This window comes from Alexandromys fortis, unplaced genomic scaffold (genome assembly GCF_014885135.2).
Source record: "Alexandromys fortis isolate MF-2015 unplaced genomic scaffold, M_Fortis_MF-2015_v1.1 scaffold_462, whole genome shotgun sequence".
NCBI lineage: Eukaryota > Metazoa > Chordata > Mammalia > Rodentia > Cricetidae > Alexandromys > Alexandromys fortis.
Window position 1 is genome coordinate 80,014 of NW_026068338.1, and position 27,330 is coordinate 107,343.

General features: G+C 42.0%; 1 protein-coding gene across 5 annotated transcripts in view; it reads right to left on the reverse strand.

Moving 5' to 3' along the window:
* Positions 1-23,464, reverse strand: part of Rint1 (RAD50 interactor 1) — a 36,429-nt gene extending 12,965 nt beyond the window's left edge. For 2 of the 5 annotated variants that reach the window (XM_050132875.1, XM_050132879.1), the window contains exons 1-10: positions 23,288-23,464; positions 22,862-22,907; positions 19,160-19,344; positions 11,696-11,937; positions 9,994-10,167; positions 9,758-9,907; positions 8,184-8,340; positions 5,815-5,925; positions 5,498-5,723; positions 4,452-4,589 (exon numbers count right to left, since the gene is read on the reverse strand). In XM_050132875.1, coding sequence (XP_049988832.1) covers positions 4,452-4,589; positions 5,498-5,723; positions 5,815-5,925; positions 8,184-8,340; positions 9,758-9,907; positions 9,994-10,167; positions 11,696-11,937; positions 19,160-19,344; positions 22,862-22,907; positions 23,288-23,329 — 1,471 coding nt within the window. In that variant the 5' untranslated portion in view covers positions 23,330-23,464. Of the gene's footprint in view, positions 1-4,451; positions 4,590-5,497; positions 5,724-5,814; positions 5,926-8,183; positions 8,341-9,757; positions 9,908-9,993; positions 10,168-11,695; positions 11,938-19,159; positions 19,345-20,365; positions 20,442-22,861; positions 22,978-23,287 lie in introns of those variants that run through there. The other 3 variants (XM_050132877.1, XM_050132876.1, XM_050132878.1) reach the window with 3 other exon arrangements.
* Between the last annotated feature and the right edge of the window lie 3,866 nt (positions 23,465-27,330).

A 27,330-nucleotide genomic window follows, 5' to 3' on the forward strand; every position in this document is an offset into this window, starting at 1 on the left:
TGGCTGGGCAGCATGTTTGGGGGCTGAGTCTGAGCAAGCTCCAGGCTGCTGCACATCACCCACCAGTCCTACCTGGCAACATGTTCAACTGCGTCTTTCTGTCACATCTGTCATCACCATGACGCCTCTAGTTCCATCTCTCTCCAACACACACACACACACACACACACACACACACACACACACACACACACTGCTCCACGCCTCCATCTTTCCCATCTCTCCATCTCATATCCATTGATAATAGTGGCATTGGAAACTGCAGTGTGTCACACAGTGTATTATATATTTGCCCAAATAGTGCAAATACTCATTCCATTGAGTCACTAATCTGCTTCAAGATTTCTGGTTTCTGACATACCATAAATACTGGACCACTGCCAGAAACTCATCTTAGATATCCTGCTGTTGCCCAGAGTCAGGGTGATCTTGCATCCAACCCAAGGCTCACCAAGCTTGACCTTTGTGCCTGTAGCCTGCAAGCAGTACCACTGCCCTGTGCTCTCCCAGCAGCCACAGCAGCTCCATGCCGGGAGCATGGGCCAAGAACAGGCCCTATTCATCTGATTCTGTAAGACAGGCTCCTCCATGAGCTCCAGTAGCTCATAGATGGAAGAGATGTTCAGGTGGACACAAAGTGCTGGATCTGGGCCCAGATGGCAGCCAATTTGGGTAGCCCAGGCCTCTTCCCTTATCTTTAAGTGTTTCACATTTTCCTATAGTCAAAATAGGTAATTATTGATTGGGTCGGAATGAAACTTCTTCAGATTTCATAAAGCTCAAGATATGGATGCTACAAGATCTGAGTAAATTGGGAGCATGGGGACCTTGGAGGGTTTAAGAGGGGAGGAGAGAGGCAGGAAGGGGAGCAGAGAAAAATGTAGAGCTCAAAAAAAAAAAAAATCAATTTTAAAAAAAGCAAATAAATAAATAAATAAATGGATTGCTGTCTTAGTTAGGGTTTTTACTGTTGTAAAGAAACACCATGACGACGGTGTTGGATGGAGAGATGGCTCAGTGGTTAAGAGCATTGCCTGCTCTTCCAAAGGTCCTGAGTTCAATTCCCGGCAACCACATGGTGGCTCACAACCATCTGTAAAGAGGTCTGGTGCCCTCTTCTGGCTGCAGACATGCACATAGACAGAATATTGTATACATAATAAATAAATAGATATTTACAGTTTATCACCATGGTGGGGCCATGGTGGCATGCAGGCAGATGTGGTGCTGGAGTAGCTGAGAGTGCTACATCTTGCAGGCAATAGGAAGTTGACTGAGACACTGGGAGGTATCCCAAGCATAGGAAACCTCACAACCCACGCCCACAGTAACACTTGCTCCAGAAAGACCATACCACACCAAACTCCAATGAAGTCACACCTCCTAAAAGTGCCACTTCCTTTGGGGGTCATTTCTTTCAAACAGTCACATTCCACTCTCTGGAAGACTTGTAGCTGTATTATAATGCAAAAATGTATTTAATCTAACTTCCTAAGTCCCCATAGCCTATAACAGTCTCAAATTTGTTTCAAAGTCCAAAATCATGGCAATCTCTTAACTGTAATCCCCTATAAAATTAAAATCAAAAAGCAGATCACATACTTCCAACACATAATGGCACAGGATATATATTGCTATTCCAAAACACAGGGAAGGGAGCATATCAAGGAAACTGGACCAAAGCATGTCTGATGTCAAAACACTCTTCAAATCTCCAACTCTGTTCAGCTTATTGTGGGCTGCTTCTACTCCCTGTTAGTAGCTCTACTCAGCAGGTGAAGGAGCAGAACAAACGGAAGAACTCCATTTCAGACAGGACCTAACTAGGGCTGGGGGTTAATGCAGCCCAGCAAAAGTTATACGCATTCCCAAGAAGCTGTGCCAGCCCTGGTCAGAGTGACCCATCAAAGTGTCCAAACAACAGTTGTTTACTGCTTGCTTCAAATGTCCTTGTGGGTATCTGATTGACTGCTGTTTTGAAATTCTTGTCTGCTGACAATGACGTTTTGAAATTCCCCTATACCCTAACCAATCCGAGTTAGCTTGTATTCAATAAACCCCAGTGTGTTTGCGTCAAGCACCAGCTCTGTGGTGGTTACATTTGGGGGCTGCGTGTGACAAAGGCACAGCACAGGTATCCACAACTCTGCCATCTCCAAGGAAACGCAGGCTTCAACTTCACAGCTTCACTCAATGACCTCTCTACTAGGCCTGCATTCAGGAAGACCCCTGTCACATGTCAGGGGCTTTCTTTAGGCTCAGAGGTAAACTCCATAACCCATTTCTTCTATCCTTAACTCTAAACCCACAACCATGTGGCTAAAGCTGCCAAGTTCTGCTGCTTACTGGGGCTAGAACATGGCTCCCTTGTTGAGTTACATCTTCAACAGCTTTCTGTCCTTCACTGTAGAAGCTTAGCTGTCCTGAAACTTGCTCTGTAGACCAGGCTGGCCTTAAACTCAAGAGATCCACCAGCCTCTGCCTTCCCAGTGCTGGGATTGAAGGTGTGCACCACCACACCTGGCTATAAGCTTTTCTTTAGTTCCTTTTCACAAATTGGAAACTTAGCCGGGTGGGATTTTGCCCTGAGATCACCACTCCCTATATTCCATTTCTTAATCATTTTATCTCCTTGAACAATTCTAAAACGACTTTATTATTCTACTCTCTTCTTCAGTGCCAAGAAAGTTTAGGTTTGCACTGGACATGGCAGTATGTCCCTAGTCTCAGCTACCTGGGAAGCCGAGGCAGAAAGATCGTCTGAGAAGAGCTCAAGTCAGCCCAGGCAACACAGCAAGACTCTACCTCTTAAAAATATAATAAATGGGGGCAGAAAGAACAATGGCTGTTCTTAGAGCAGATCCTGGTTCCATTCTCAGCTTACAACCATATACAACTCCCATTCTAGAGAATCCAATGCTCTCTTCTGAGCTACACAGGCACTAAGCACGCATGTGGTACACATACATATATGCAGGCAAACGTCTCAAACACATAAAGCTAAAGAATTTAAGTAAAATAAAAGGACTCAAAGAGATGCTCGCCAGTTAAGAGTACTTGCTTACAGAGGATACAAGTTTGGTTCTCAGCCCCTCCATGGCAGCTCACAACCATCTGTAACTCCAGTTTCAGGGGATCCAATATTTCCTTCTGGCCTCTATAAGCACTAAACACACACATGGTACACATACGTTCATGCAGGTATATACTCATACACATCAAGTCTTTAAAATAATAGTAATAAAATGAAATCTGAAGACTTGTAAAAAGAATGACAATCAATTTTTTAAAACTTTTTTTGTTGGTTATTTTGTTTTCTGTTTTTCGAGACAGGATTTCTCTGTGTTGCCCCTTACTGTCCTAGAACTCACTCTGTAGACCAGGCTGACTTAGAACTCATAAATTATCTGCCTGCATCTGCTTCTTGAGTCCTGGGATTAAAGGCATGAACCACCACTGCCCAGCCTTATTCAAGACTTTTTCCCTTCATATGTATACCAATGTTTACATCCTAAGTTATTATGCTGTTGTTATCATTATTTTGAGATAGCATCTCAAATGGCCTGATTATTGCTACTATTAATATTATTATTAACATTTACTGTTATTTCATTATTTTGAGACAGCATCTCAGTATATATCTGGGGTAAACTGGAATTCATAAACCAGAATGGTCTCAAAGTCACAAATCCTCTAGACTGTTCTTCCATAATGCTGGGATATAAAGTGAATGCTACCACACCTGGCTCAGTCCTAAATTATTATAAAACCAAACATGAGACTAATGTCCTAGGTTTTTACTAGAATAGAAAAAACATGAAGTTACTATACCGTGATCCCTTATTTACCAAACCACAACGACAAAAAAAAAAAAAAAAAATCCGCGTGAAACGTACTACTTGGTTTATTTGGTTTTGGTTTTTGGTTTTTGGAGACAAGGTTTCTCTGTGTAGCCCTGGCTATCCTGGAACTTATTCTATAGATCAGGCTGACCTTGAACTCAGAGATCCCCCCCCACCCCCACACCCCCACACCCCCCCTCCCCGCACCACTACCTCCTGGTAAAATGTACTACTTTAAAGACTTAGCACTTTTATGTTTATGAATGTGTGCCTGCATGTATACATATGCACCACACACACCTGGTGTCTGAGGAGGTTACAGCAGGTTACAAACTGGTAGCTTACCAAGAGCAGCAAGATCCTTATCTGCTTAGCTACCTCTCAAGCCTCAAACTTACTATAGTTAGTTTTGTTGTTTGTTTGCTCCTTGGTTTGTTTTGTTTTTGTTGGCTGACCTCAAACTTGCTTTGTAGCTGGGACTGGCCTTGAACTCTTGGTCTTCCTGCCCTGCCTCTAACTCCCAAGATGGGATTACAAGTGTGTGTCCCCATACACAGCTTAAAAACTTAATTTTAAACTAATATTATACATTAAAAGACCAATAATTACCAGTTATAACCAAAAGTAAAGTCATAAAAACTTCCGCACAGTCTGGAACCTTCATTTCATCCACATCAGTGATGTCTTTATATTGAGATACCCAAGCAGCCTCTGATGAAAGCATCGAGTCCATTTTTTGAAGAGCAACTAAGAGGAAGAAAGAAAGACCATGTCAAGGAGTTATAGTCATCCTTAAATTATCAACTTATACTTTTTAGCAATTATTTTTTGTTTTTTTTTTTTGTTTGTTTGTTTTGTTTTTCAAGACAGGGTTTCTCTGTGGCTTTGGAGCCTGTCCTGGAACTAACTCTGTAGACCAGGCTGGTCTCGAACTCACAGAGATCCACCTGTCTCTGCCTCCCAAGTGCTGCGATTAAAGGCATGCGCCACCATCGCCCGGCAACAATTATTTTTTTCATACAAAATAAATTTGCAATCTCTAACTAATTGCACTATATTTAAAATGTTCTACTTTAGAGTTAAATAAAATACCTTATTCTCCCTCCTCTCAAATCCTCAAAATAGTTATGCTGTCTAGATGTGGTACATCCAAAAACAATCAACAAAAGGTAGAAATAGTACAGAAACAGCATATGCCAAAAATCTATAAAACAGCAATATCCTCTACTGACTCAATATTTTAACAGGCAGACTATAATTCCAAGAGAAAAGAAAAAAAAAAACCCTGAGGATTCATGAAAAGAAAAGAAGATTGTCTTTGAAGGTAATTCAATAGATCCTGCCCAGGAAAACAGGCTCCTATAGTTCCCGCTCAGAGCTGAAAGAGAAAGAAAAAAAAAAAAATTTACACACCAAAAACAGACAGATTGCCAGACAGTGGTGGTACATGGTGGTACATGCCTTTAATCCTAACACTTAGGAGGCAAAAGATCTCAATGAGTTTGAGGCCAACTTGGTCTACATAGAGAGTTGTAGGCCAGCCAAAGTTGTATAGTGAGACCCTGCCTAAAAATAAAACAAAAAGGAAGCAAACAAACAAACAAACAAAACAACTGAGACAGCCCTCCCAACGCAATGGCCACATGAGCACTTACATTTTCTCTCCACAGTCAACCATCTCTGAAAACAGGTTTCCTCTGACAGAATATGCATGCAACTGGCCAAAGTGCTAGGGTAGCCATGGACGCTGTGCAGCTCCCTCTCAAACAACAACACCTCATCCACCAAATGGCAGAAGAGATTGTCATCATAGAGCAGGCAAGGTATGTCGGAAGCCAGCTTCTCAAGGACGAGCATCACAAGGCCCCAGGAAAACTCGAGCTGAAAGAAACAGACAGGTATGAGGGATCATGTCCGTCAGGTACGTGAACAACTCTAATGAAGCCGAAATGCACAGGCCTTAGCCTCTTACCCTGGCATTTACTACAGAGCCTGCTTTATCCAATATTGGCTGAATCTTCTCATCCAGAAAGTGAGCATGGTTTCCAATCCATATGAGTACCTGAGTCAAGTACCATTCAGGCTAAGGGAAAAGAAATGGTTTCTATTCTTTATTTACTCTTTAGTTATAAAAATTCTAATTAAGTGCATTTAATTGTAAACAGACACAAAATTAGTTTTAAAAAAATCCTATACATAAGACAATAATTCTTACCCTGCACTTCAAACTCACAAAAGACTTCATAATCAAATGTTTCCCAATATACTCAACAAATTCCAATAATGTGGCTTAAATCAGTAAACTCACAAATTTAAAATACCACATTGGAGCTACATATAGCTTGGTAGTGTAACATTCACTTAGATGTAAAAAGCCTTGGTTTCAACCCCCAATGCCACAGAAAAGAGGAGGAGGGCATAATGACAACAAGAATGAAGAAAAGAGAGCCAAATACACTGAGAAACAAACATCCGCCCAGCGCACACAAACAGCTCTGTGAATGAAGGGGCCTGCGAGCAAACCTAGCAACCTGACGTGGTAGAGGGCAAGAGCCAACTCGCACAGGCCGCTCCTCTGACCTACACAGGAGAAAGAAATAAAGTGCTGGTTTATTTTACAGCCCTCCAAACCTAGCATGATGAGGTACTATAAACAACTAATATCTTTGAAACTGTTTGTTGAAATAGCATTTCAAAAAAAGTTTTTGGGGATAGGATCTCATACAGCTTATGCTAGACTCAAACTCTGAGGATGATGAACTTCTGATCTTCTGCTCTACCTCCCTAGTTTGAGGATTTCATGTGGTTTATGTGGTGCTGGGGAGCAAACCTAGGTCTTCATGTGAGCTAGGCAAGCATGCTAAATACTTAGAATGAGCTACATCCCCAGATAAATTTTAAACATGATGTTCTTCAGCTTTCTCTTTTCAAAACATAAAGGGGGAAAGTCAGCTGGTCTACATTAAAAATATATCCAAGACTTAAAATGTACCAAGAATTTAAAATTTATATTACATTTTTCCTCTGTGTAGATATGCACATTTGCACGTGTGTGTATGGGGGTACACAGAGACACAGTGTACAGTGGCTCTCAGAAGACAACCTTAGTAGTCAGGTCTCTCTTGCCACAGTGTGGGTCCTGGGGATCAATCTCCAGCTGCCAGGCTTGGAGGTATGTATGGCTTCATCCACTAGGCCACCTCACCAGCCCCACAGAAAGCACTTTAAATTGTCTTTAGAAAGGATTTTGCAAACATTTCAAGTTTTTCTAGACAAGAACTCAAAAACGTATACTAAGCTGGGGGTATAACTCAGGGATAGAACACTTGCCTAGCATGTGCAAGGCCCTGAGTTCAGTCCCCAGCACTGAGAAAACAAATGCTGATACTGCCTATGGTGTTCTAAAGGTTGGGCATACAAATAAGGGCAGCATCTAACCTCAAGGATTGTCTCATTTTAGGTCTAGTGACAAAGCACTAACTTCATTAGGATCACACTTTTAAACTAAGCCAACACAACTCAAAATTCTCTTACATCAAATTATATTATTGCCTTTCTACATGTTCGGTTTATGTTTTGCCTCATTTACTACTGAGCACTAAATTATTCTGCTATTCCAACAACACTCTATCCAAAAAGGAAACCCATAAAGTACAAACACTAAGTTCATTCATATGACATGTAAATACCTGGAACCCTGCCCCATGCGCTGCATTGGCTGCAGCAAACATCGAGAATAAACAAGACAGTGCCCTCATCCTTGTAGATTATAATTACAGAAAAGCACCAACAGGATACACTGATGTGGTCCCTCAGTTCAAATGCTGCTAACAATTTCCTTTAAATTATTCCATCACTTACTGCCATGATGTCTCTTCTGCAGCTATGAGTCACTTTGGCACTGGCCTGACTATTCACCAGCCAATGCACTATCTTGTGGAACTCACAGTTATTTACTCTATGCATCTACAGGAGCGGTCTATAAAGACTGGGCATAGATCTGGTTGTAAAGTCTGCTTGCCCAAATGTAAATGTGAGAAATTGGTCAATGTTCCAAAGAGAGCAGCAATTCTGACAACGTGTGAAGGCTACAAAGGGCAGTCATGAAGCAGGTATTTAGCCTTTTAGGGAAAACAGAAACATGTATAGAGACCAGTTTTTAACTTAAACACCCTGGCACAGGTAACATTTAATGAAAACACGGCAAAGGGATATCGTGACACATACATGTAATCCCAGTACTCAGGAGGCAGATGCAGAGGGAGCTCGGTTTGGGGCCAGTCTGGGGTTCTTCTCGGATCATCTCAAAAAGAAAAGAAAAGAGGAAATAGAGAAGCACACCTTGCTGATGACGTTCGTCTGCCGGCTTCCTCTGAAATGGTACCTGAATCTCTTCTGAAGGGGAGTCAGCATGATCTGGATGGGCAGGATCACAGAAGGGCATGCAGGAAGAGAATATTTTTCTGGTAGTTGTTTTGGCTCAGTTAATAATTCATCTCTGGCACAGTCAAGTCAAGGAAAAAGAATCAAAATCACATATATACACCTAAGTGTACACACATACATACACACAAAAAAAATTTCCATCAAATATTAATACTTAGCAAAAGGTTTAATACAAGTAATGAAAAATCTAACTTTATATTGAATTTAAACCTAAAAAGGTTTATGGGACTGAAGACATGACCCCATGGTTAAGAACACTTGTTGCAGCCAGGCAGTGATGGTGCATGCCTTTAATCCCAGCACTCGGGAAGAAGTGGCAGGAGGATCTCTGTGAGTTCAAGGACAGCCTGATCTACAGAGCTAGTTCCAGGACAGGCTCCAAAGCTACAGAGAAACCCCGTCTTGGAAAACCAAAGAGGGGGGGGGGGGGGGGGGGAGGGAGGGAGGGAGGGAGGGAGGGAGGGAGGACACTTGTTGCTCTTGCAGAGAATCCAGGCTGGATTCCCAGCACCCACATCATTACTCACAAACATCCTTAACTATAGCATCAGGGCATCTGATGTACTCTTCTGACTTCAACAGGCACAAGGCATGCACATGATACACAGATACTGGAAAAACATTTATACTCACAAAATAAAAAATAAATGAAAATATAAAAGGTTTTTAGAATCAATCAATGGTAAGAAAATCAACTTACACAATCATTTGATTAATACTTTCTTTTTTTTTTCTTTTTCTTTTTTTGTTTTGGTTGATTAATACTTTCTAAGGTTTTTTTTTCCTATTGCCTATTTGTTTTATTGTTCTAAAAGACCTGTAATGCCAACATTGACCAGTTACTGTGGTGGTTTGAATAAGAATGGCCAACACAGGCTCAAATATTTAAATGTTTGGTCATTAGGAAGGGACACAATTTGACAGGGATTAGGTGTGTGGCCTTATTGGAATAGCTGTGGCCTTGGGGGAAGTGTGTCACTAGGGGTGGGCTTTTGGGGTTTCAACCGCTCAGGATAGGCCCAGTGTCTCTCTCTTCCTGCTGTCTCAGCTCCTTCTCCAGCACCATGTTTCCCGCCATGACAACAATGGACTACACCTCTGAAACTAAGTCAGACCCAGCTAAAGGTTTTCCTTTATAAGACTTCCTGTGGTCATGGTGTCTCTTCACGGCAAAAGAACACTGGCTAAGACAGTTGTTGATCTCAGAACTCTTTTTTTACAGCCCTCCCACCCCCAGAAAATTCATTTTCCAAAGAAAATATATATTCTCCAACAAGCATATCAAGTCTAACCCAGGACCCTCGATTTGGCTTATGGACACTCTGAAAATGTTCCCCTGGTACTGGAGATAATTCCACTGTCTCCTTAATACTCTACCTCTCGATCACTTGCCTAGAATGTTTTAATCACTAGCCACAAATCTACTACAGGAAGAAGTTTTATCAAGTTTTCCACTCCAACAAAGATACGAGGCTTGAAGTTTCAACAGTTGACAAAACAGGGTCTCCAGGGTACAATACACCTCAGGCGCACCAGCAGGCCGGCTTATGCCAACAGTCTGAGACTGGGTGTGTGTGATGAATGGCCAATGAAGCTGTGCTAAAATTTCCTCAAAATCACTGTAACAGAAAAGAAACATTATTTCATATGATGCCATTAAATTACCAAATATCCATCGGAGAACAATCACCACGAGATTACCTACCTGGTAAGCTTGTCCTTGAGAATTTTATGCCAGAATTTAACTGTCGCTCTCACGAAACTAAGAAGATGAGTACAAGATGACTCCTGAAGCTTGATGTCAACTTCTGTCATGGCGACCAGGATAGAGGCTGCCTCTGGCACATTATTGGTCATCAGGTATTGCTGAATGTTATCACTGTAAGACAAAGCAGAAGCCTGGTCTACATAGTAAGTTCCAAGAAGTCAGGATTAAATAGTAAGGCTCTGTCTTAAAAATAAAAAGCATCAGGTGGTGGTGGTGCATGCCTTTCAAGCCAGCACTCGAGAAGCAGAGGTAGACAGATCTCTATGAGTTGGAGGCCAACCTGGTCTACAGGCACAAAAGCTACCCAGAGAAACCTGTCTCAAAAAAACAATAATAATAATAAAAATAAAATAAACGAAAACAACCAATGTATAATTTGGAAGGGGTGGAGACCATACTGTGAAGCAGAATAATCTCCCCATTTAGGCAGAAACGTTGCTCTGACCGGATATAATCAACCTGTAGTGTTCACAAAACAGATGTGAACTTTATTTCTCTTTTTATCAAAATAACTTTCTTATTTTTCCCTATTCATAGGTATTTCACTTTATTATTCATCTAATAATAGTGCATTGTTTGATGGTGCGTATTTGTCTGTTTTTAGGCAAGGTCTGGCCATGAAGCCCTAAGCTGCTCTTGAAGTGAACTTGCTATCCTTCTGCCTTGGCCTCCCCAAAACTAAAATGTCACGTTTGAACCATCACATTGGCCAAATTATGTAGTTATTTTTGCTTGCTGTTGTTTTGGAAATCAGGTCTCAGTAAATATCCTGGGTTTCTGGAAGTCACTATGTAAACAAAGCTGACCCAAAACATGCAGCAATCTTCCTGCTTCAGTCCCAAGGTGGGGATTATATGTTAGGCTCACAGATCTTTTTTAAGCATTTATTTATGTATTCATTCACTCGTTCATTTACTCATTCCTTTACTTATTATTTTGGTTTTTCGAAACAGGATTGGTTGATTGATTGATTGATTGATTGATATTTTTGGTTTTTCAAGACAGGATTTGTGCAGCCTTGGCTGTCCTCAAACTCACACTATGGACCAGACTGGCCTCGAATTTACAGAGATCTGCCTGCCTCTGCCTCCTAAGTGTTGGAATTAAAGGTATAAAATACCACCACACAGCCAATTATTTATTTATTCTTATTTTATGTTTACGAGTGCTTTGCCTGCATGTATATTATGTGCACCATATGCATACAGTGATAAGAAAAGAAAGAAAAGAAACAGTAGTTTTGACCATGTGTTCAAAACACAATTGCTTGAGCCTTAAATTTTTTTTTAACTTTTTAATATTTTTGGTTTTTCAAGGCAGGGTTTCTCTGTGTAGTCTTGACTGTCCTAGAACTCACTCTGTAGACCAGACAGGAACTCACAGAGATCCACCTGCCTCACCTCCCAAGTACAGGGATTAAAGGCATGCGTAGCCTTGAATTTTTAACTAATTTAGAGTACTCCCTGAAAAGTTTATGTTCATTCACAACAGAGCAGAGCACTCATTACCATAATGCCATTTTCCTAACAACTAGTAAAAATTATAATCTTTAATTAACTCGATTATTTAACAGCATACACACACTCTCTGAGACAGAGGCTCAAAGGAAGCAATAATTATGAGAATAATGCCCACCTACCTTAGCTCTTCGATCTGGGAAACCCACTTAAGGTACGTGAGATGCTGCTCGATCTCTTCTATCTGGCTGATCATGGCACTGAGGTCGTCCATCCAGGGCTGTGCAGTCAGCAAATGGCTGGTGATGGAGCTGAAGAGAGGAGTTTCCTGCTCCAGAAACTGACTAAGAACGTGTCTGGATACTTCTGCATCTTTTAAAGCACTTTGAATTCTTTTAGGGATTTCTGACGAAATTGCAAGTACCTAACAGCACACAAAAATATTAGCAATGAGGTAAAATTTTGTTAGTTTAGTCTTTTCCAAAATCATGTTCCAAAAGAACTGAAAGTTTTCTATTAAAAATTTCAAGCTAGCTGGGCACAGTGGCATAAATCTTTAATCTCAACACTCAAAAGGTAGGTGCAAGAGAACCTTGTAAGTTTGAGGCTATGCGTGAGTTTCAGGATAGCCACAGTTATGTAATGAGAGTTTGTCTTAAAAACAAAACATAAAAACCCTTTAAACAAAAGGTTTGGTTAGGTGTGCTGGCACTTGGGAGGTAGAAGTCGAACAATCAGGAATTCAAGGTCAGCCTGGGCTATTTATTAAGTTCTAGGCCACCCTAGCCTACATAAGACTATATCAAAAGAGGACTGGAGAGATGGCTCAGTGGTTACAAGCACTGGCTGCTTTTCCAGAGGTCCTGAGTTCAATTACCAGCAGCCACATGGTGGCTCACAACCATCTGTAATGAGTTCTCATACCATCTTCTGACCTGCAGGCATAAATGCAAGCAGAACTCTGTACACATAATAAATAAATCTTCAAAAGAAAAAAAAAAAACTCTGAAAAAAGGCCAGGGCCGGATGGTTTCAGTGCAGAAGTCTACCAGAACTTCAAAGAATAGCTAATACCTATACTCCTCAAAGTGTTCCACATAATAGAAACAGAACGAACATTAACAAACTCTTTTTATGAGGCTACAGTTACCTTGATACTAAAACCACAAAAAGACTCAACCAAGAAAGACAATTACAGACCAATCTCACTCATGAACATAGATGCAAAAATACTCAATAAAATACTGGCAAACCGAATCAAAAGACACATCAAAAAAAATCATCCACCATGATCAAGTTGGCTTTATCCCACAGATGCAGGGACGGTTCGACATACGAAAATCTATCAATGTAATCTACCATATAAACAAACTGGAAGAAGAAAAACACATGGTCATCTCATTAGAAACGGAAAAGCATTTGACCCCTTCATGATAAAGGTCTTGGAGAGATCAGGAATACAAGGAACATATCTAAACATAATAAAAGCAACATACAGCAAGCCGACAGCCACCATCAAATTAAATGGTGAGAAACTCAGTGATCCCACTAGAATTAGGAACAAGGCAAAGCTGTCCACTCTCTCCATATCTATTCAACATAGTTCTTGAAGTTCTGACTAGTGCACTAAGACAACAAAAAGAGATCAAGAGGATTCAAATTGGAAAGGGAGAAGTCAAATTTTTGCTATTTTCAGATGATGTGATAGTATACATAAGTGACCCCCAAAAACTTTACCAGGGCACTTCTACAGCTGATAAATACCTTCAGTAAAACCATCCTGGGTGAGGTAACCCAGACAGACCCAGAAAGATGAACATGGATACTAGCTGTAAAGCAAAGGATAACGAGCTTATAGTTATAGTTCATGACCCTAGAGAAGCTAAGTAACAAGGTGAACCCTAAGAAAAACATATATAGATTCCCCCCTGGGAAGGCAAAATAGATAGACAAGATCTCCTGACAAAATTGGGAGAATGGTTGTGGGGGGAGAAGGGAGGGTGGAAGAGGAGAAGGGAAGAAAGGGAGGGGGAAGAGAACTTGAGGGAACGGTATAGTAGAGAAAAAAAAGAGATATTTTGAGTGTGGGAGCCATTATGGGAATAGCAAGAAACCTGGCTATAGAGAAATTTCCAGGAATCCACAAGGATGATCCCAGCAAAGACCCTAAGCAATAATGGAGAGGGTACCCAAACTGACCTGTAGTCAGATTGATTACTATCTTAAATGTCACCATAGAACCTTCATCAATCAACTGATAGAAACAGAGGCAGAGACCTGCAGCAGAGCACTGGGCTGAGCTCCCAAAGTCCAGTTGAAGAGTGAGAGGAGTGAGAATATGAGCAAAGAGGTCAAGACCATGATGGGGACACCCACTGAAACAGTCTACCTGAGCTAATGGGAGCTCACCAACTCCATCCAGCCAGACAGCATATGAATAAACTAGAGCCTCTGAATGCGGGTGACAATTGTATGGCTGGAGCAGACTGCAGGGTCACTGGCAATGGCACTAGGATTTATCCCTACTGCTTGTACTGGTTTTTTGGGAACCTATTCTCTTTGGATGGATCCTTGCTCAGCCTAAATATAGTAGGGAGGGCCCTGGACCTTCCTCAAAGCAATGTGCCCTACTCTCTCTGAGGACTGGATAGGGTTGTGGGGGGACTAAAGTGAAGGGAATGGGAGGAGGAAGGGAGTGGGAATGGGGATTGGTATGTAAACTGAAAAAAGATAGTATGTTTAAAAAAAAATAAAAGAAAGAAAAAGAAAAGGGGCTGGAAAGGTAAAAACCAGGCACAGTCCTGTGTCTGTAATCCTCACTCTAGGAGAACAGAGACAGGTAGAACTCTGCCCCAGACCATCTAGCTGAATCAGTAAAGGGACCCTACCTCAAAAAAATATGTGGACAGTGATAGAGATAGACACTTGACACTGACCTGACATTTGCACACTCATGGAAACATATGCCACATACACACACACACACACACACACACACACACACACACAAACAAAATAACAAGGCTCAATTTCTTCATCCTATAGCAATCAACCCAAAGTGTAAATGCTATCTATGAGAGACCTCCCAACACACGGCTCCCATGCAAATATCTGGAACACTTTGAAAGCATACAGCCAGAAGTTTCTTGCTTCACTAAGATATTTTCCTTCATAAAATAAATGAAGTTGTGATCCAAGCTATATTCATAACACAGTTGGGAATATGCCTCCTCAAGTAGAGCACCTACCTAGTATGTGTAAGACTGGGTTAAATTCTCAGTACCACAGAGGGAAAAATCTTTTAAACTAAGCAAGGTAGCACATACCTCCAACCTCAACACTTGGGAGAACGAGGCAGGAGGATCAGGATTTCTATGTCAGTCTCAGCTACATAGGAGTATGAGGCCAGCCTGAGTTACATAAAGCCCTGTCTCACAGCAAACAAACAAAAAAACCCAAAATACAGCTGGGTCCCTGTATTTTGCTGAAGCCTCGGATGAGACTTACTGATTTGATAAAAAGATATTTAGATAACGTCTTTAGAAATGAAATTTATTAAGGGATATTTTTATAGGGGTCAGAAGAGATGGCTCAGTAGTTAACTGTATATATTTCTCCTCCAGAGAACACAAGTTCTTTGCCCAGAACCCACAATGGAGTGAAGCCTCTGGCTACGGGGGCACCTGCACTTATGCATATAACCCAACCCCAATCATGTAATTAAAATAAACAGGTTTTATTTTTATTTATTTTTTTGCCGTGATGAAACATTTTTATTTTTGGTATGCCATTTAAACATTAACTTTTGGGGGGGGAGGAATGGAGTGGGGGGAGGGGAGAGGGGGGGGGGGAGGGGGGGAGGGGTGGGAGGGGGGGGGGAGGGGGGGGGGGGGAGGGGGGGGGGGGGGGGGGGGGGGGGGGGGGGGGGGGGGGGGGGGGGGGGGGGGGGGGGGGGGGGGGGGGGGGGGGGGGGAAAAAGGGGGAGGGGGAGGGAAATGGGAGGCGGGGAGGAGGCGGAAATTTTTTCAAAAAAATAAAAATAAAAAAAGAAGCTACACCTATAAAGTTTCAAAAAAAATAAACAGTTTTAAAATGTTTTTTTTATCATATATGAGAAACATAAACCAATATTAGACATCAAAAAGCAAGGTTTTGATGACTAATATTTTATTTTGAGATAGTCTCATATCTACCTGGCTGGCCCTGAATTTCTGGGAATTCCCCTTCCATCTTATGAGTTCTGGGGTTACAGGTCAAAGCCATGTGACCACACCCAGTACCACACAGAATTTCATAGCATTTCAACTTAATCAGCCCTGATTAACACTCTCAACCCAGCACTACACTAGCAATAGAACAAGATACAACATCTGCCCTTAAGTATGAAAGAGACACATAATCATACAAAAAAGTGCAATAAAACAAAGTGGGCGTAGCTTCACCTTTAGCCCCAGCACTTGGGAGTTACAGGCAGATGGAATCTTGTGAGTTCCAGGTTAGCCAGTGCTAGAGCGATGCCTTGTTAACAACACACCAGGAGCTCGTAGAAACACTAATGTAGCACTCCTGAAACCTGAGCATGCACAAAAATCACCTAGAGATCAGCCTGGGCAGGAGGGAAAGACCAGATCACAGCTAACGGGAGAACATACTGTACAACAGTAAGAGTCCACTAGATGTTTTAAATGAAGGAAATTCACAGTGGAAAGCAGGAATAGGAAAGTAACAAGGGAACTCAGATAACTGGAGGTTGTCTATTAACCGAGGGAGGGGAAGCATCAGACTCCTAGGCTACAGACCTGAGCTGGTTGGGTTTTTGTCAAACTGACACAAGATAGAGAGTCACTGAAAAGATGGAACTTCTGCTGAGAAAATGCTTCCAAAACATAGGCTTTTAGGGTGGTCTGTGGGCATGTTCTTGATTAATGATTGATGTGGAAGATCACAGCACACTAAAGGTAGAGCCAGCCCTGGTCAGGTAGTCCTTAGTTATACAAAAAAACAAGCTGAGCAAGCCATGAAAAGCAAGCCAATAAGCATTGTTTTCCCATGGTCTCTGTACTAGTTCCTGTCTTGAGTTCTTGCTTTGACTTCCCTCAATGATAGACCATGACATGGAAGTGTAAGCCAAAAATATCTCTTTCCTCCACAAGTTGTTTTTTTTTTTTTTTTTTTTTTTGGTCACTGTGTTTTATCACAGAACTAAAAATCGAGACCTGAGTGATAAATAGAGGGCTGTGCTATCGGTCACAGATGAGAGACAGAGGAGAACAGTTTCAGGGTTAGCAATAGACTTCAGCAAAAATATCTGTGGTAATCAAGCTTGATCACAAGGTAAAAGAGTTAACGGCAAACTAGAAAATGGAGATTGATAATAAAGACTTTTTAAAAACCCTGAGCCAAATGAATGAATAAATGCCTACTAAAAAATGAAGGGAATAGTTTTGTTTTTGGCTTTTTTTTGGGGGGGGGTAGGAAGACCTATGTTTATCTACTGAAAAGACAGGACTGGTAGTGAAGCAAAGGATCGGATTCCAAGAGCAAGTTAAGACCACTGGTTGTCAAGGTGCTAGGAAAAAGCTAGGGTGTAAGGCTGCATTAGTATTAGCTCCTGCTGGAAGGCCTATGTAGGGCAGGCACAATATCATTGACAGAAGAAATGAGGTAAGGAGAGAACCAGGATCAGAGAATATATGCAAAGTACAATGATATATATGTATGAAAATGTCATAATGAAACCTATTTATACACTGTGGTGGTGTGAGTAGGTATGGCCCCCACAGAATCATGTTTGAATGCTTAGCCCATAGGGAGTGGCCTTAATGGAGGAAGTATGTCACTTAATGGAGGAATGTATGGGTTCTGAGGTCTTATACGCTCAAGCTATACATAGCTGCTTCTACTACCTGCAGATCAAGATGGAGAACTTCTCAGCTCCTTCTCCAGTAAGCCACCATGTCCCGTCATGATGATAATGAACTACCTCTGAAACTGTAAGCCAGACCCAATTAAATGCTTTCCTTTATAAGAGTTACCATGTTCATGGTGTCTCTTCATAGCAATAGAAACCCTAAAAAGGCATACACTAAGAACATTAATGATATATTTTTAAAGACCCGAGGTAGCAGCTAGTAGTAAGGTTGATCACCCAAGTGTGATTTCTGCAACCCATGAAGAGGTTCCATGGTTTCTGCATCAGTTCCTGTCTCCAGGTTCCTGACTTGAGTTCCTGCTCAGGAGAGTGCTTGCCTAGTATGCATGAAACCCTGAGTTTGATCCCTGGGAACACAACGCAGTGGTGTGCATTGAAAATCCTAGTACTCCAGAAGTGGAAGGAGGAAGGTCAAAAGTTCAAGGCCATTCTCTGCAACACAACTTATTAAATGCTCACCTAGAATCCTTTAGTGGTAAACAAAAAATTAGTTTACCTCTGAAAGGTAAAAATAATAACAAATAAAGTGTTAAATTAATAATCATGGTGGGTGTTTCAATTTTCTATTAGAGAAAACGAAATGGCAGAACAGCCACATAGGGTAGTCTCTTGGGGAAAATTCAGAATCTGTAAGGTAAGGCTGAAGATAGTCATGGAAGCAGGCCACAAACTGGGCCATCCTCGAATGACTCAGCATAACTCTGAAGGAATGGAAAAGCTGATCCGACCACACATGAAGATGAGTCGTAGCTGTGATAGGAAAGCTCCTTGAATGAGTCAGCATAACTCTGAAGGAATGGGAAAGCTGATCCGACCACACATAAAGATGAGTCGTAGCTGTGATAGGAAAGCTCCTTGAATGAGTCAGCATAACTCTGAAGGAATGGGAAAGCTGATCCGACCACACATAGATGAGTCGTAGCTGTGACAGGAAAGCAGGAAACTGTGGAAGCCTCACTCAGTTCACGGGGTTGGGAGAAAATAAAGCCACGCCACACCCGCATATTCAGAGTTTGCTTAACCTAACTAATTTCTTATATTATAAAATCTTTCCTCTTTGACAGAGTACTACAACTATGAAGACTTACCTAGTTTAAGATTATTTTCATTGGGTTTTTAAAAATAAAGTACTATGTCCATAGTAAAATGAAACCTCAATAATACATAAATGCATGAGGAAAATCACCTTTCAATCAACACTCACAAACAAACATCGTTAAAAACTCTTTCAGTGTTTTGCTATTTTTCGTGGAATCCAGAATGATCTATAATCATTACATAGCTGAGGTTGGCCTTGAACTCCTGATACACTTGCCTCCTCTCTCTAAGTGCTGAGGCTATCATGTGCTGCCAGCACACCCAGCAACCACCGTACATTACACATGCTTCCTTCCTCTGTGTGCATTTATAAAAACTTGGAATGACACTGTTTAACCATTTTTGTACATTCTGAATTATTAATAAACCTGTTCTAGAAGGTATAAAATGAAAATGATATAAATTGTTAGCTAACATTCTGTTTTCAAAAATACCCATCAGTAGGAACTCTTTTACTTCATTTATAAAATTTGTAGCAGGAGACATTAAAGCCTATCAGTTAAGTTGCTCTCCATCACGATCTACATCTTCAAAGGCATGGTATGCAGCACGCATGAGACTGTCACATTGTTTCAATGAATGCAGTTACTATAACTTCCCTGAGGTTAATACTTACCTGTTCTTGTAACTTCATTTTATTTTCTGTCATCTGTTCTATGAGTTTGCCAAGTTTCTTTAAAGAGTTCAGGTCACTTCCCACTTCCTTTTCTATGAATGCAGACACGTTCAGGGGAAGCTCATCGTCACCTCTACCTTGCATGGGTTGTTCGCTTCCAACAAGAGCTGCAATGTTCATGTCACCTACAGAAAGGAAAAGCAACTACTCACATCACTGTGTTACAGGAATTACAAAAGCATAAGCTGCATCAGCTCTTTAAAAAAAATTGTTGTGTGTGTGTGTGTGCGTGCATATTTTGGTTTAGAGTTTTTGTTTTTGAGATAGGGTTTCTGTAGCCCGGCAGGCCTTGAACTCTCTATACAGCTAGAAATGAATGTCTGATCCTCCTGACTCCACATTCCAAGTCTTTGCTGAAATTATAGGTGCCCCACTACACAGTATTATGCAGTTCTGGGTACTGAACCTAGAGCTCTGAGCGTGCTAAGCAAGCACTCTATCATATCTAAATGAAGATATGCCTAAATGAAAAATGTGTATCAGATACTGTTCAAATATTTATGTATAGAGTAACAGAATATACCAGACCAAGGTGGTTCATTCTACCGGAGGCTAGCACTCCAGGGGCTGAAGGAGAACAAATACAAATTCAAGGCCAGGTTGAACTATATAGTGAACTGTGTCTCGAACCCCTACAAAAAAACAATAATAACTTGATGTCCTAAGTTTGATGCCCAGGACGTACGTGGTAGAAGACAGCCAACTCTCACAAGCTGTCCTCTGATCACCACACAAACACGGTAGCACACACGTGCCTATGTGTACACACACACACACACACTAAATAAAATGCAATAAAAAATTGTATTTATACAAAAGGAGGATCAGATCATTTGCAGCAAATGAGAAGCAAGAAATCACTGATAAGAGAAATAAAACAAGGCTAAGTCTCAACTTCCAAACTATAAATAAGTAATAATGTATGCCCCAGTCTATAAAGGTTGAAAATGAGACTAAAATCGTATTTCCTGGCTTTTAATTCAAAACTATTTTTATTCTCTTATGAACAGCTATTTTTTTCTGTATCTCAACTTTAATATTTGACATATGTTAGCCACAATAATAACTAATACATTAAAATATAATTATCTGTGGCTAGGGATGAGATTCAATTGGTAAAGTGATACCGAATGTGATGGCACACACCTGTACTGGAGAAGTGGGGGGAGGAAGATGGGCAGTTCAGAGGCATCCACAGCGACATAGCAAGTTTAAAACCAGCCTGGGATACATAAGACACATCCAACTGCAATCATGTTCTGACTGCTTAATATCTTCTTGAGAACTTCTCATAAATATAACAAATGAGTTGTACGGGGTATATTTGACAGAAGTAGGTTTCTGTTTCCTCGGTGGTCAATTTAACCTTCACTTTAAACAACAAAAATTACAACCATATTTAAATATGGCATACTATATTCTTAAGCACATCTCCTTCAAAATTATAAATAAGGATTTTTTTTATTATCTATTTATGTTTATTTGCTTTTGAGAAAGCTCTCAGATATCCTGAGCTGGTCTCAAATTTGCTCATCTAGTCAAGGATCACTGACTTTCAATTTCTAATCCTTCTGTCTCCACCTCTTGGGTGCTAGGATTACAGGCATGCACCATACTTGGTTTTATTTTGGTTTCTTAAGGTAGGATCTATGGGCTGGAGAATAACTATTGTTGTTTTTGCAGAAGACCAGGGTTTGATTCCCAGCACCCACACGACAGCTCAGAACCATCTTAACTTCAGTTCCCAGGGATCTGAAGTCCTCTTCTGGCTTCTTCTGGCACCAGAGAAGCAGATGGTGCACAGACATACATGCAAGCAAGACACCATAAAAATTAAAAACAAATCAATTTAAATTTTAAAAAGGAGTCTAGGCTTAATTATACTTCACAAATCTAAAAAAAATAAAGATCTAAAAACAAAAAGATAGGCTCTAAATCTGTGACCTAGACTGGTCTCCAAATCATGACAATCCTCCTGCCTCAGTCTCCTAAGAAATGGAATTTCAGACATGAGCCAGGACACCTGGCTCCTTTTATTTCTTATAAAGAGCATTCAGCATTGCACAGCAGATGATTGAGTCGCTGGCTACACAACAACAAAGTCCTTAATGCAATAATTTGTACCTGACATTCTAAAATGACAGATCAGTTATGTCAAGGCATCTGAGTGGGATTTTTCAAGACAGGGTTTCTCTGTGTAGCGGTTCTGGCTGTCCTGGAATTCACTTCTTAGATCAGGATGACCTCGAACTCCACCCGCCTCTACTTCCTGAGTGCTGGAATTAAAGCAGTGTGCTACCACTGCCCGGCAGCTTTCAGAGATTTTATTTTCATGTATACAGGTGTTTTGACTTCATGTATGACTGTGTACCACATTCATCCAATGAACATAGAGGCCAGACACAGGCCAGAAGCAGGCATTGGATCCCCTAGAACTATAGTTATAAGTAGTTGTTAGCCACCCTGTGGGTGCTGGGAATGGAACCCAGCTGGAAGAGCAGTGAATTCTCTTAACACCTAAGCCCATTTTCTGTTTGTTTGTTTGTTTGTTTGTGTGGCGGTGCCTAAGTTCAAATCCACGGCTGCCAAAGTGCTAGGCAAGAACTCTGCCACTGTAATAAATACTTCCCAGACAATTTCTGCTTTTTTAAAAGGATTTGTTCATTTAACTGATGTACACATATGTTTGCTTCCCTGAGCCCTAAAAGGCGAGAACAGGGGATTTAAACTCCTGAAACTAAAGACTAAGCTGCCACCTGCGTTCTGGGAACTGAACAAGGTACTCTGTAAAAGCAGCAAGCACTCTGAAGCAACAAGCCATCTTTCCAGATCCAAGAAAAAGGGGCAGGGGGCTGAACAGTAGCCAATAGCAAGGTCAGAACTTCCTCCTAGGACATGGTGACATGGGCACCCTCAGTCTGCTTGTCAAGTCACTGAACTGAACTGAACTCTTAGCACACTAAAAAAGTTATTGCATGCTCTTTTGCTTCCTCTTAAAAAAAAAAAAAAGGAAAAAAGGTTCTGAAGAGACGGGGAATATGACACCTGGGAAACAGAGGCATGAGGGACAAAGCCAGCCCCTGAAGAGTACTGGATTTCTAATAACCTGCCATGCTTATGTCATTAAAGTAAAAGGATAAATATCCACATCTCTGACGTTTCCTTGTCCTAGGTAGGAAATGAGGTACCAGATCTTTTCCTTATCCCCTATCCGGACCAAGATCCAGGACCTAAGTTGTGTTCTACCTGAAGTAAATTTTAATTACAAATTTACTGAAAGTAAAAGTATCAAGCAATTATCTAACCTCTTTCTTGAGCCCAGCAACAGTGACCCACATCACTCCCTCCAAATACCTGATATCAGGCTGCTGTGTCATTAAAATGACAGGCCCCAGTAAAGTCATACTGGACAGGACACTAGGTAGGAGTCTCAAGAGTGCTCTCTCCACATCTTACAATCTTAGAGAGACAAAAGTCCATGTGCAAAGATAACTAGTATTTATTACTATTTACACATTGTACAGAAAAAAAATACTTCATTTAAAAGATAACAGGCTAAGAAACCTCTTTTTGCAGAGCCTGAAAGAGTGTGCTGGGAAGGACAGCCAGGCAAAAAGAACTAAGGGTTTGAAGCCTGCTTACGTTTCTCCTCTGTGTTCTTCATTTGGTCACCGCTTTCGGGGCAGCACTGGCAGAAAAACGGGTGTGGCGAACAAGTTAGATTCAAGTGGAGTGCACACAGGGCTCCAAAAGGTCACCTACTGGAGGAGAGGTCCTAAGCGCGTATCCCAGGGGTACTTCTGACCACCTCCCTAACGCCACCACTGCCACTTTCCCAGAAATCTGGACCACCTCGCCAGGCTCCCAATTACCCTGCCGGGACACTGAGTCCACCTTCCCGCCAACTCTCAAAATGGTCATCTTCCTGGAACACTCCACTGTGACTACTTCCCCGGGGGAACCACCTTCACAGGCTCCCAGGCTAACTTAGCGGGGATCATCCCCCTAGTCTGTGCCACCTCACAGGGTCCCCAGTGTCCCTTCCCCGGGTTTCCAGGGACACCTCACCGGGGCTGCCGACACCCTGCCTATCTCGCCAGCTGGAAGCATCCTGCCTCCGCGCGAGTCCTCGATTCCATCCGCCGCCAGCCTGGCTTACAGAGTCCGGTAAGGGCGCCCACGGACGGGCAAAACCACCACATCAGCCTCCAGGGAGGCCAGACTGAGCGCCACCTCGGCTTCCTTTCGCCGTCTCTCTGGTTCCGTTCTCTCGGCTAGAGAGACCTATCTGCGTCGCCGCAGTCTGTTCCGTGGCGCCACCTCCTGGTTGACTGTCACATCGACCGCTCAGGGAACCCGGAGGCCCTACTACTTCCCAGCCCTGCGGAGGAAAGCATCCTAGTTGTGGCCGAGCTCCCTCCACTTCTACGGAGTTAATAAAAACAGAATTCAGCCCTCACTTGGTGACCCACACTTGTAATCCCACCATTTGGGAGATGAGGAAGGCAGGAGGATAAGAAGTTCAAAGTCAGCTCCAGCTACTGGGTTCAAAGATGCCCTTAAGTACGTGTGATAATGGAACTTGGAAATAGTTCTCCTTCCATGCCATAGATTTCATGTGAATCTGTAAGTTTATTATAAATATCTAGACAATATCCTGATGTTCTGAGAATGAGAGTGAGCATGGTGGCCATAAGAGGCAAAGTAGGTTACTTGGTTTGGCATGAATTTACCAATGAATGCCAGTATCTAGAATTTTATTTAATATTGGTCAAATTGCATAGAGATGACCCTCTTATTTTCCAACTAGAGATTAATTCTGGGAGCCAGATAGAAAAGAAAAGCACTCAAAATCTAACATGCACTTTGCCTAGGGTAGCCTCTACCATTTCCCACGGAGGAGGAACTGGAGTTACTTAGAAGCAACAGCGGAGAATCTGGAAATCTGACAACCTCATTAGCAAATCCTGAAAGGCAATCCCTTTGACATCAAAACAAATGGGGATCCAACAGGAGAAAATCTTTAGAGAAAACAGAAACTACTCAATGAGAAGAAAACTCACTGTGGTGCAGACATATATGCAGACAAACACCTATACACATAAAATGAAAGTAAACATAGGAGCCAGGAGAGGTGGCAGGGTGATGGTGCACATCTTTAGCCCAGCACTCAGAACGTGGAGGCAGGTGAATCTCTGTGTGTTCCACAGAGCCACATAATGAGACTATGTCTCAATAGAAAAAATAAATAAATATTAGGGTCTGAAGTGATGGTTTTAGCAATTCAGAGTACCAGCTGCTCTTCCAGAGAACCAAGATTCACTTCCTAGCACACCCAGCAGCTGACAACCGGCTGTAACTCCAATTCCAGGGGAATAATTTCTGGACTCCAGGTACCAGGAACACACTTGGCAAAACAATCAGATGTTTTAAAAAGTAAAAATAATAAAATAAATTTTAAAAAATTAAAATAGAGCTGGGCAGTGGTGGCACATGCCTTTAATCCCAGTACTTGGGAGGTAGAGGTATTCAGATCTCTGTGAGTTTGAGCCCAGCCTAGTCTACACAGTGATTTTAGAATGGCTGAGGTCACACAGACCTCAAACTCTGTCTTGAAAAGGCAAAAAATAAGATAAAATAGCAGACTAAATTATGGCTAAATTATGTCACATAGTTGTATTTGAATCTGCTGATGTAGGGGCATTAATTTATTAATTTACCATAGCCCAAGAGTATGTGATTGTACAAGAATTAGTGAAATGAGGGGCTGGAGAGATGGCTCAGCAGTTAAGAGCACTGCCTGCTCTTCCAGAGGACCCGGGTTCAATTCCCAGCACCCACATGGCAGCTCACAACTGTCTGAAAATGCAGTTCCACGAGATCTGACACCTTCCCACCAATACACATAAAATAAAGTTAAATAAATCATTAAAAAAATAATTAGTGAAATGAGCCAGGCATGGTGCCACAGGTCTATAAACACAGTACTTGGGAGGCTGAGGGAGGAGGATCTTGAATTTGGGTCCAGCCTAAGCTATATGAGAGACCCTGGCCCCAGCAGATCTGGAGCCATAGCACAATCCCTGAGCACCCTGACTCTGAACCCAGAGCCAGTGAAAGAAACACACCAAGGATATGGAACCTGAGTCAGCAAAAGAAACACCTTATCCCCCAACCCAGAACTGGAGCAAAACACCCTGACCCTGAAACCAAAACCAAAGAAACAACACTTACTCCCCAGAATCAGAACCAGTTAAAGAAATATGCCCTGGCCCTAAAATTAGAGCCAAAAGGCTAAAAAGGACCAGTGGAAGAAACAGTTTGGCCCTGAAATCAGAGCCATCTCTGCCCCTGACCACCTGAAACACAAATCCCAACCAATCCACGAGCAGGGAAGTAACTCCCTCTGGTGTAGAGGTGTGACCTTCCCCTGACCTTAGCAGGAAGGGGTCCCCTTCAGCAGAGCTGGCACAACCGCCTCTGACCTTCCCCTGACCTTAACCCATGGGGAGGGTTAATGGGTACCACATCACACCACTGAGAGAGACCAGTCAGGAACAGGGAACACCTCACCCCCCCCCCTACACACACACACACACACACACACACACACACACACACACACACACACAAAGGGAGGGGCCTATCAGAAGCGAGTAAACAACTCCAGGAGTCCTCTGCAATTCCCATAGACCTAAGGCAGCCAATCAACTCAGTCCGGATACCCCTAGTCAGAGCTTGAGTCAATCCCAAATGTGTAGCTATGTAGGTTTGAAATCCCCCAAGGCCTTCACATCTTGCCTCTCCACACTACTCAGGGCCTCCTCTGCTGTGCTGCTGCTGTAGTGGTGGTGGTGGCGCTGCTTTGGATGGCGAGAGAGGCCCCAGTTAACTCGTATTAAAAGACTCTGCTTTTGCGTTGGATTCAGTCTCGTGGTGGTATTTTGGGTATCTGGACTTTGGCATAACAGTATACTGAGCACCTACCTCAAAAGAAAGTGAATGAATAAATGGATGAAACAAGGACAAAGGAAAGAATTTAGGTAGGTAACTGAGGTGAATAATAGAGGAAGGCAATACAGAACCCACATGTCTAAGCTAATTATATATGGCTGTGGTCATTGAATGAGAATGACCCCCACAGGCTCCTATGTTCGAACACTTGGTCCCCAGTAGATAGAACTGTTTGGGAAGGAGCAGGAGGTGTGGCCTTGTTGGAGGAGGCATGTCAAAGGCAGCTAGCTTTGAGGCTTCAGAAGCCCACACCATTCCTGATGTTTTCCACCTCAGCTACTGCTCATAACTGCCTGCCGCCATGCTCCTCATGAAGGTCATCATCACGTACTTATCCTCTGAAACTGTCAGCCCCAATAACCTCTTTTTTTCTACAGGTTGCCTCGGAGATGGTGTCTCGTTATAGCAGTAGGAAAACAAGACAACGACTTAATTAGTTGAATTTTCACATTAAATCCATATTTTAAGAAGAAGTCTTGAGTTGGAGAGATGCCGTGGGACAATCTGTGGAACAATCTTTGTACACTGTAAATAGGTATTGTTCTTATTGTTAATAAAAAGCTGACTGACCAATAGTTAGGCAGGATTTTCAGGGCAGAGAGAATGCTGGGAAGAAGGAGGGTAGAGTCAGAGGAGTCGCCAGCGAGATGGAAAGGGAGCAGGATGTGCAGGAGAGGTAAAAGTCAAGAGCCTCGGGGCAGCACTTTAATTAATTTAAGTTGTAAGAGCAAGGTAGTAATAAGCCAGAGCTATCAACCAAGCATTTATAATTAATAATAAGTCTTTGAATGGTTATTTGGGAAGCAGCTGGCTGAACAGAGCTGATCATGGTCCCGATGAAAAACTTCACCTACAGGGTTTAGTCAATACAAAGTTCACTGTGCAAGCATGAGTTCAGATCTTAGTACTCGTGTAAAAAGTTAGACACAGCAGGTACCTGTAATACAAGCATTAGAGAGACAGGATTCTTAAGCTCTCTGGCCAATCAGTCTAGTCAAATAGATGAGCTCCAGGGTCAGCGAAAAGCTTTCCCAAAAAGTAAGGTAGAGGGATGATCAAGATGGCTCAAAAGGAGAAGGCACTTGCCAAGCAAGCCT